Genomic DNA, 11,316 nt, shown 5'->3' on the forward strand with positions numbered 1-11,316 from the left:
TGAGAAAACAAACTAAAATTCAACAAGTAGCTGTCTAGATCCATCTGTAAATATCATTCATTTAAGGATGTAAAGGCTTTGTCCATGGATCCATTGATTAATTTTAAAAGATCTGTACTAATAAACAATCAATACAAGTATAAAAAATGAAATATTGAGTATCTCTACAATTTTGCACAAATTGTCTCTTACAAGCAAACTAAGCAACTTTTTATTTCATGATTAATTGAACAATGGCACTATGTACAATAATATGATACAGTATTTTTTTATAGTGTTCCATAATTGTCATACAGATGTCTGTCCAAATGTTCTTGTATTAATGTTGATTTGTCTGACTCATTGATTTAAAGTTCCTAACAACCTTAGTTAAGGCAGGCTATCCAAAAAGAATTATTCAAAGTGTTATGTACACATGTAGATTAAGATAGGAATTTGATAAGCCTGTTTGCTTTGCCAATCAAAATTGGAACATTTTAAAGAATCTCTTCTATAGTTCTTGGCTTCCAGACATTATTATTATATCCCTATAGATAGAAGTGAACCACATTTACGGTGTTGAGTACAGCTGGATGCTGCTTAAATAGTTGTCTCGTCGTTGGTCTTTCCTGAAGGAGAAAAGGACGTGATGTTTAATAGAACTTTTGTACTGCAAGCATGAAGGAGTATGTCATGACATTGGTACGTTTTAGTGTTTCCAGAAATGTCCTACAAATTTTTGTTGTTGATGTTCACCTTGTTAAGTTCCTGGTGGCACACACGTCAGCAAGATTCTTTGCTGTTTCTGTACTCTGTAGTATTGCATTTTTTGCAACATTTAGGAGTTGATAGTCTTTTCTCTTAAACATGCGTGAGGCACCTTGAACAAGGGACCCCCATTTTACATCCTGTCGTCTGAAAGACTGGTGTAGTCCAACTGAGATGCCCCACCAAGGATTGAACTGGTATCTCCCAGTTACCAACTACTAATACAGTAGAAGCCAATTAATTGCACGGATTAATTGAACGAATTACTGCACACTTCTGTTAATTGCACTGAATCCCAAACCGGTGCAGTCCAGCTGGATAACTTGCACGAAAAACGCTGGCAAAAGGGGTTTGCAATTTAACAGCTTCTAATGCAATTTGAACCAGCGGCTCAACTTTCAGGCTGCTACCAGTTTAGCTACAGGGACATCCCTCCCTGTCAAAACTAAACAGAACAAAGACACCAATGTAACAAAACTTAGTGTTAATACCTTGAACACTCATCCCTTGTCTTCGTGATGCTCCTATGTTCAATATCTCACTGAAAAAAAAAGAGGAAATGCTTAAATGGCAACTTGTCATGATTATGACTTACTTAAAGTTTGTGTTATCAGTTTTTAAAACACGCTTGAAGGATATCTTTTATAATATTGTTTCAAAGTCTACTTGATATCATTTGGACAGGCCTAGAAATCTAAAAGGACAATAAGAAATATCCATTATAACATTTAAACAATAGAGGTGCTCATTATGACACATACTTCATAGATGACCAGAATTCATTTAGAAATGTGTCATGGCTAGTGTGGTGCGCTACCATTATGGGTACCTTTTCTGGGCCACAAGGCCCATGGGGGTTTAGCACATAATGGAATTTCTTACAGGAGAGACCAAGCCAATGACATTATATAACTACAGCTATGGATTATACAACAGCTATGGGTAAGATAGATGGAACGTGACAGCCAAAACTCCATGAATAACCTTGGGGCCCAGAAAAGATGGCCCATCCCACTAGTGTAGCCCAGATTTTCTGGAATGCCTTGATAGAATTGTGAGCTCACAAGTGTCTGGGAATTGCGGTGTTACCTTGGCAGATGAACATCTGCATGAACCCACAGTTAGCAGCTGTCCATTTATTCAGGCGGTCGGTATACCTTGCAACGCCCTTGTAATACTCAACACAATCCTTGGAGTCGCTGTTGCGTGAACGTGGGTTCCAGGTACTGAAGTCGCCTTCACGCAGAGGACTCCCATCACTCCACTCGTACACTCCCTCCTGAACATGATCCGTCAGCCCAATACGGACATAAGTGTTCATACCTGCCACTTTGTTCTTGAGTGTGACCAGGAACTGGTTAGTGGCACTGTCTCGTGGTGTGGCCAGGATGGCCCCATCCTTCTTACATTCCAACACAGACTCTTCATGGCTCTTTTGGTATGTGAACACTTTGTAGCAGTTAGCTTCAAACAATTTGTAACCTTGAGGACAAGCGCCTGCAACAGTGGTAGGGGAGGTTGTCTTGTGAGCCGTGGTTGCCATGGTGGTTGTTGTGGCAACAGGAGTGGTTGTCATGGGAGCTGTGGTTGCCATGGTAGTTGTTGTGGCAACAGGAGTGGTTGTCATGGGAGCTGTGGTTGCCATGGTAGTTGTTGTAGCAACAGGAGTGGTTGTGATAGGAGTTGTGGTTGCCATGGTGGTTGTTGTGGCAACAGGAGTTGTTGTCATGGGAACTGTGGTTGTCACGTTGGTTGTTGTAGCAACAGGAGTGGTTGTCATGGGAGCTGTGGTTGCCACGGTGGTTGTTGTGGCAACAGGAGTGGTTGTCATGGGAGCTGTGGTTGCCATGGTAGTTGTTGTAGCAACAGGAGTGGTTGTCATGGGAGTTGTGGTTACCATGGTGGTGGTTGTGGCAACAGGAGTGGTTGTCATGGGAGCTGTGGTTGCCATAGTGGTTGTTGTGGCAACAGGAGTGGTTGTCATGGGAGCTGTGGTTGCCATGGTGGTGGTTGTGGCAACAGGAGTGGTTGTCATGGGAGCTGTAGTTGTCATGGTAGTTGTGGCAACAGGAGTGGTTGTCATGGGAGCTGTGGTTGCCATGGTAGTTGTTGTGGCAACAGAAGTGGTTGTCATGGGAGTTGTGGTTTCCATGGGAGTTGTTGTGGTAACAGGAGTGGTTGTCATGGGAGTTGTGGTTTCCATGGGAGTTGTTGTGGTAACAGGAGTGGTTGTCATGGGAGCTGTGGTTGCAATGGCGGTTGTTGTGATTGTGGAGGTTGTCACAGTTGTTGTGGTGATAACAGTTGTGGTTGCCATGTTAGAAGTGGTTGCTTCAGTGGTAGTGGCAGCCATCTTAGTGGTAGTGGGAGTCATGGCCGATGTGGTTTCTTTGGCAGGAGCACTCATAGTAGAGGTGCCTGTCATGATGTGTGTAGCTGTCAGGGTGGACAAATACAAATGCAAATGCCTTATTATTTGGCAGTGTTATTCCCCACCTACCAATAGGTAAGCACAATGTGGGGGTTATATTCCCATGGTATGCAAAGCAATGAATAGCTAGCAAGTAGTGTACAATATTTTAAAACCCATTTCTATTTGGATAAGGTTGTTTGTTATCCCACAAGTAGCACTGAAATACGTTACGTTGGTCCTGTCCTTGGTGCTGAAATACATTACAATAACATCACAGTGCCGGCTGTGCTTGTTTTGAAACCTAGCACCAGACATACTTGGGAAAGTAAAATACCTGTTGCTGTGGTTCTCATTTGCATGATGCCCCGTCCTGAGATACAAAGCGAGCTAGCCTGTACAGCCGGTGTGTTGTTTTGGTGGTTTTCTGTCAGGGCCTGAAAAAAACACTCGACATTGTTGAAATATAATCGAGTTTCAATAACTTATTTTCTATGGAATGTGGTAGAAAGAATTTCCAACTTCATATTTTGGTAACTGCAAGTTCTCCGTAAAATCTGTTGGTCAAGCGGTCAACAGCGATGTAGCAATTATTTTCTTACATCTATTGTCTGCTCAATAAACAATCCATTCATTCATTCAAGTACAAGAGAATATAGAAGAGAGGCCTGGGTCACAGGGGTGCATAGACCAAAATGGACGGTAGGAGGTACGTCGTTCAAAACAAATCACCCAATGTGTGAAAACAATTAGTAGAACCTTCATTTCGCTGCGCAGTGTTCACTAGTGGATACCAAAGAAGTAGGCTACTCTTGATTCCTATCCCTCCTGACTCATCCTTAGCCTATTCTATAGGTGTTTTTGTTTTGTTTGGCGTTTTCCAACTGTTTTCTAATTGCTCTGCTTTTTTACATGGTCACTTGGTCAAAATTCTCTGTGCCACCAAGAAGTTCATGGGTTGAAGTTACGATTTAGTTTGACCGCAAAAGAACATGCAAGAAAATTGTGCATGTCAACCAAGAAAAGAAGAAGACTAGCCCATTCCTATAGGTAAATAAAATATAGATAGTTTACGTTGTAGGGAGAGCCGTTCAGGCACAAGGCGAGTAGGACTCCGATTATGACCACGGTTGTCATGGCGACGCACAGAACGACACAGTAGAACACTCGGGACCGCACGATCACGTGACAGGTCTTCCTCCAATCGCTCCCTCCCTCGGCGCCGTCGTTCTCCTTGGTACCGGTAAGGGGCTCTAGACAGATAACACCATCCGAAAATAGTTTCATCTGATCCGGTTGGTAGAATATAGGATATATGAGAATTCTTTTTGCACAACCAACAGGTACTTACATTGCTTACGTTTCGATGTCTCTCAGACACCTTCGTCAGAGCTTCTAACTGCAGTTTTGCTTCTCACCGCTATATGTAACCGATATAGGTGGTCCTTTTTCGGTGAGAAAACAATCTCCTATAGATAACACCATAACACTAGTTCTACACAGTTCAAGACATCGGTAAACGCAAAAGCTCAAATAAGCTATGTTTCGTTGACGGTGATCGTTAAGTGATCAAAACTGGAAATTGTGTGACCATTGAAATAATGAATTTCATGATTGCAAAGGAATGACTGCAAGATGTAAAAGCATGATTCAGAAGACAACAATAAACATAAAACGTCAAAGAATTCGTTCTTTATCTATGAAATTCGTTCAGCGATCTGTGAAATCTCTGGTCATTCAGTACGTGGTCGTTCAGCGATTATAGGTTCTAGAGGAAAGTTAACACCAGGAAAAATACCCAAGGATCAGAAATTTAAAGCGCCAACAAAACTTAAGAAACTTGATTGCACTTAAACAACAGACATATCCTGACTAATAATAATTGCTTAATTCTTTTGATACAGTTCATCTTTATCAACATACATATGTATCTTATGTGTACATTCTTCTTTTAAGCATTCATTACCGTTGCAAGTTCTATTCAACGTACCAACTATTGTCACGTCATATGCACTTGATGTGTATACTTCATTTTGAAATATCACATGCCAAGCCAGGAGAAATATAGCTGAGTATGAGTCTTAATCTACTCTACGAAAAAATATGTAAATTTCGCACGCTTATTAGGGCCTTAACACTGAAATCGAATTAGCATGAATCAAGCAGAACCAGCCGGAATGAAGTATTTGCAAAATCCGTTCCACATTCGGGGCCAATCGGGTTATAATTTCTACACACGACATTGGATTACGCCGTCTGATGACGTCAGCATTTCCCGAAGTGCACCAGGATCCGGAAAGACTTCAAAAAGCAAAAGCTATGGCGATTCTGAATTGATTTTTTTGTTTTCAATTGTAGCCTACATTGGTTTCCTCTATATCATTGTGCACAATGTGCAATTTGGAGACATTTTTTTAAGATTGACATAATCATAATGCCTTCAGCACAAGTAATAGAGCACATGGCTACAAACTGTAAGTTGATTGTCTACAGGATCAATCATAGTTTGTAACATTACTACAGCCCAGGATGAGCGTTAAATGCACAAGGCCACAAAGGATCACAAAATTATATACTCCCAACATTACCACAATACATGTAGTACCTTGTCAACAGTGTGCCATGATGTAATGTGCTATGCCGTTGTGTCCATGTTTGATGTGTGTGGATATCAGGATGTTTCCTCACCGTTACTGCCACAGCAAGATTCTTCATCTTCTTCAACAGAGATTCGGCTTGACGCCTTCTTTTCTGCGTTCGGGTCCTCATGAGGGGTGCCTTCCTGCTTGTCATTGCTCCCGTCACCTTCTGTAGGCTGAGGATGTTTGGAGTCGTCATCTGTGGCGCTCTTTGTCCCATCTGCAAGCTCGGATTCGTCCTCTTTTACGCCAGGGTCTTTTGTGGAGATGCCTTTCTCCTTAGTCTCGCTCCCTTCATCTTCATTTGACTGGGAATGTTTTAGGTGATCGTTTTCGCTCTTTCCCCCTTCTGCGAGTTCGGAGTCCCCATCACGAATGAAGCCGCTGTCGGCTGATTTGACGCTCCCACTGTCCAACGATCCTTGCTTGAGTAGATTCATGTGATACATAGGTATATCATCGCAGTCTAGGTTCGCTTCCTCGCGGATGGGCCCTTCAACGGCGTGTAGGCTACCATTCTCGGTTGAAGGAGCATCTAAATCTTCTTCAAGTTCTTGTTGATTGGGCACGGCAGGGTGTTCTTTTTCGTTGCCCTCTGCATGCTGGTTGTCGCGGCCGAGAATTGAGCCATCCGGAGGCCAGACGATATCTGTTTGTGTTTCCTTGTCGAGTTGGGGGGTACTTGTGCGGTTAGCTTCTCCGTTGTTACCGTCTGCAGGTAGGTCTTCCTTGGGTTGGGCTGTTTGCCCGGCCGCATGGTTTTTACTCTCTGGGGGTTCGTCCGATTCCTTTTTTGACCCTCCCTGTTTCCCTCTGGAAAATTCTTGATGCGGACCGTCGGTGGTGTCGTTTTTGTCGTCACAATTTTCCATGTCAAATTCACCATTTTTGTCAAGTTCACCAGAGCCTGGTTCGTCCGGCTGACCCGCATGTTTGGAGCGTTCTACACTTGCCCTGTCCTCGGTGCTGGGTGGGTGATCTACCCGCTGCGCTGCCGATGGAAACGCGTGGTATATATCATCTACCCGGTGCCTCTCACGGGTCCCATTTTGGGACTCATAACACCCGGCGCTGTCCTCTTCTGTAGACCTCACCACGTCTTCAAACTCATCGTCTGTGATGATAGGACAGGCACGGAACTCCATAGCGAAGAAGTCCATGATGTTGGACGAACAGAACCGGTGCCAGCGCAGCACCGACCCGTTATGAGAGCTCACACGTTCCGACCGCCTCTCTTAGCATGCTGATTGTCTGTATGACGCAGAGGTCGTTTGTTCTTTGATAGCTATGTGGGCGTTAAGTATATGTTTAATCTTATAAGTTAAAGCTTAAGAAGACATAAGAAAAGGGCACTTGCTAGAACAGTCTTAGACTAATCATTGGAAACGAACGGTTGCGCAACAAGGCATGCACAGGCAGCCAGCGAAGCTCTATGACCTTTTAGGAACAACTTATCCATATTTCAAACTCTCTACACTACTACACTCATTATTTATACAATTTACACATCCCTGCCAAGTACAGGAAATTCTGTCTGTCTACCAGGTTCTCACAAAATAGCCATCAATGTCTACTAAACTTAATCTAAAAATACAAGAACCATATAGTAGTGTAGTATATCTTCTTTGCTTTAGAAAAACAGCAAATAATACATGGTGAGCTTGACTAAAAGCTCACCATGCTTGATTTGATCAAAGGTATTGAAGGTTGTTGTATAGAGGAGCCTACGCGTACTGTCCGTATAGACTTAGCTCGACGTGAAACCTTTTAAGGGATTCGCCTGTGATTTTAACACTTTAAGTATGTTAGTCTTATCTATATGTCACATGTCAACCTTTTATCCTTGTAATTCAGCTCTTGGGCTGCCGAATTTTCTGTGAATAAAACCAGTTATTTTGTAGCGGGCCGTACACTTACTAAATAGTAAAATGACCCACTTAAATAATATGTATGCGCAAGGTAGCAGCTACTAAACAACTGTAAAATATTTGGAAACGGTCAGACGTTTCATACAGCAAACGCTATCTTTCGTCAGTGACTACTCAACAAGTATGCTTATGTAGATGTAATTCTCGGCGTCTTCGCGTGTGCTCTGAAGTTAGGAGTCTTTGCTCTGAAAGAAAACCCTTTGTCGGTTCTGATTTGTCTGCCTCCCACACAGTTTCTGGTAACTTTGTTTTGTAAACACAGAGTAGCTAAAGACAGGTTTTAAAGCTCTAGGAACCTGATGCTGTCTGTTTACATACAGACAGTGGCTACATGGCCTTTCTCACCGTGAAGCCAGTAGGCACCCTTGCGAGTTATGAGGCTGTACTTTAGTTACACTTTGAAAATGAAATGTGTACCAAAACTTTATCCAAGCCTTGAGATATTTCTGTAAATGTACATCTTTGAACGTATGGGCTATTAAATTATAGTTACCATGTTGAGTCTGCCCAGGTTGTTTACGTTTATTGGGGTTTTGATATTTAATTTGGTTCCTGTTTTCTAGTTTGTAGTTGACTTTATATGTAGTTTACCGTCGTTCTTGTTTCGTGTATAAAACTTTTTCATATATGTTTCTTCTTCTTATCTTCTTCTTCTTACATTCTCGTCACCAAGGGTACCTTCTGGTTGAGAGTTTGACAGTTTTGTCTGTATGCACATGCTCTCTTCATGTGGAAAGATTGGAGAACGCCCTGGTCACTGTAAGAGAAAATATGTATTATCAATGCCTATAGTACCTAGGTACAAATCTCAATATGAAAGCTGCCACATATGATACATGTCCATTCGATATTTTAGACGATGAATTGTTTTTATTTTTTACGCTGCACTTATTGTTTGCCATGCGGGGGTAAGATAGCCTGGGTACCATCCGATTTCTACCGGGGCTCCTTACACTCGCTTCCCTAAACAAGTGCTTTTAAAAAAAGCTGGCGTTTCGTCTACGTTTATGAGTGTGAACTGTCTTTTTCTTGAAGTAAAATCTGTTAGAAAAAGTCACTCAAGGGCTGTTGCGTCTATAAGAAAAATTGTTATTTTGGAAAGGAGTACTGTTTAATAGCTGGTCTTGGCTTACAACTTTATTTTAAATGTACAATAAGTTCATTATAAAATCTATCAATATACTCAGGTACTTATGTACACTTGAAAAAGCACCATCAGCACTGTGACAAGATTCTATCTAAATTGACTACCAAATGTCAAACAAATATCCAAACCAATTAACAGCTACCTCATCTCTATTATACTGGTTTCCGCATTTACAACATTTCTTCCTTGTTTTCCTGGATAATTTTGCTAATATTCATGAAAATTTCCATACTTTTGTGTCGAGCGGTGTGGCTTTCCACATCCGTGTTGTCTGAAAACTTCTGAATGAAGTCGATACTGAACAATGAAGCATTTGCTACTGTAAGAAAGGATCGCTGTTTTTGATGGAGTTTCATGCAAACAACATCAAGAGCCTCTGTTTACATCATGAATAGTAGTTTAGTGGCGAGTGTTTTGCGAGAATCATCTTACCGCGCATAGGAGCCGCTGCACGGTATTTCCATTACCATGAACAGAAAAATTCGAATGCCGGGTTTGGAATCTATGAAGTCCTGTTCATAAGACAAAGGCCTTGCATATATAAAATGAATACTAGAATAAATAAAAAATGATATATACAAGTATAATATCAATAAATGAATAGAATATTTATATATTATCTTCAATATTTAAAAAGAAAAAATCCACTCTCGGTTTCGATCCAGGGACTTTCGGATCTGAAGGAGATTTGAGCTTTACGTGTATTACATGTGAGTGTACATTATGCTTTAACCTCACTACATAGTATTTATGTCGATTTTCGGTCGCTTTCTTGATAAAATCATTGTTTTTCTTGTGCAATCTTGTGGAATAGATGTTATATGCAAGTATACCGAAGTCACGGGTTCCGCACTGGGCGCCCAGTGCGGAATTCGTGGAGAAACTGGCGTCGGCACTCGGGGCCCAGTACGAAAGAATCTTCCGCACAGGATTTCCAGTGCGGAACGGCTTTGTTCGAGTGCTGAAGACCCGTCAGCGCTGGAATTCCAGAGCTACACCTTGTCTCGGCACTCGTTTTCCAGTGCCGAACTCCGTCCAGCACTCGGTTTCTAGTGCCGAACTCCGCCCAGCACTCGGTTTCTAGTGCTGATCTCCGCTCAGCACTCGGTTTCTAGTGCGGAAGGGTGGTTCAAAGGTTGTTCAGCACTTGTTACCCAGTGCGGAGGTCTTTGAGCACTGGATAACCGAGTGCCGATCTACCTAAGTCACGGGTTCCGCACTGGGATTTCTAGTGCTCGGTGACTTTTCGGCACTAGAAGCCGAGTGCTAAGACCACTTCGGCACTAGAAGCCGAGTGCTACTATCATTTTAAGACCGTTAGCACTGGGTTTCCAGTGCTCGCGTCCAAATCGTTACTCAAACACATAGTTGACATGCAGCAGCGCCTACTAACCTTCGGACGGTCACTTACTCAGTATTTTAAATCAATTTTGCCCTAGTCTTGTCTCTGTCGGAACTCGAAACAGCATGTGTGTATCATACGCTACATCCTACATGTATATAGTGTTATGTATATGATGACCTCATGTCAACAGTATCCTATTTGTCCTGAATTAGTCCTCGGCCCCTCCGTTATGAAGTGATGCGGAAATCGTCTGGAGCCTAAAGTCACCTATGCGCTGAGACGACCGCATTAAGCGGGCGTCCAAAAACCGCGCAAAGCAGAAAACTTGTCGAGGGCTGGGCGGGTGGGTCGCTTCAGGCTCCAGACGTAGCCGGAGGGCCACAGGAGGACTGACAGTTTGACATCTCTTAGTATTGTGGGGTCAAAGGGCAATTTCGGGACCAATGACTAATCAGGTTAAATAGTATCCTATTTGTCCTGAATTAGTCCTCGGCCCCTCCGTTATGAAGTGATGCGGAAATCGTCTTCCGCCTTTGCCCTCTCTGACTTTGGAGCCTTTCCTCTCCTGTCCCCTAATACCTCCCTACAAAGATACTTCCTTAAGGTACCTTCTCGCTCCTTTCCTCTCCCTGTCTACTCTTTCAAATCACTCCCTGTCTTTATCCCTCTCTCATCTTCCCATCCTTATCTTCGCTCTATCACCTTTCCTCTCCCCTTACTCATATGATTCCTTTCTTACTCCTCTCGACTTGTCCCCCTCACTCATCTTGCTCTTCTTTGAACTTTTATCACTAACGTTACATAAACCACACATTCCTAAGTATTCACACTCGTTTTCCCAACACTGATCATACCCACTCCAAATTTACACAGCGATTCAAACATGAAGGAAAAACAGACATAACTGAACCGTGCTCTGTACTGCATCTGGTAAGTCATCACTGTGCGACACAAAAATCATTTATACGCAGACGCACATCAGGCTGCTCACTTCTGTCCTCACAGCCCGTTTCCCGCGCACACCCTTTAGCCAGGCCTCAGTCCGGCGACGATACTCACGCACTTCCGCCTAGCAAATCATCCAGCCTCCCGCGGAAACC

The 11,316-nt window shown here is 42.7% G+C and overlaps 1 protein-coding gene across 1 annotated transcript; it reads right to left on the reverse strand.

Moving 5' to 3' along the window:
- Positions 1-579: 579 nt before the first annotated feature.
- Positions 580-3,172, reverse strand: LOC118420079 (flocculation protein FLO11-like). The gene is made up of 2 exons (XM_035826783.1): positions 1,837-3,172; positions 580-608 (listed from the first exon to the last, which is right to left on the reverse strand). The coding sequence occupies exons 1-2, from the start codon at positions 3,170-3,172 to the stop codon at positions 580-582; spliced, it is 1,365 nt and encodes a 454-aa protein (XP_035682676.1).
- Between the last annotated feature and the right edge of the window lie 8,144 nt (positions 3,173-11,316).

The sequence above is a fragment of the Branchiostoma floridae genome, chromosome 7 (assembly GCF_000003815.2).
Source record: "Branchiostoma floridae strain S238N-H82 chromosome 7, Bfl_VNyyK, whole genome shotgun sequence".
Classification (NCBI taxonomy): domain Eukaryota; kingdom Metazoa; phylum Chordata; class Leptocardii; order Amphioxiformes; family Branchiostomatidae; genus Branchiostoma; species Branchiostoma floridae.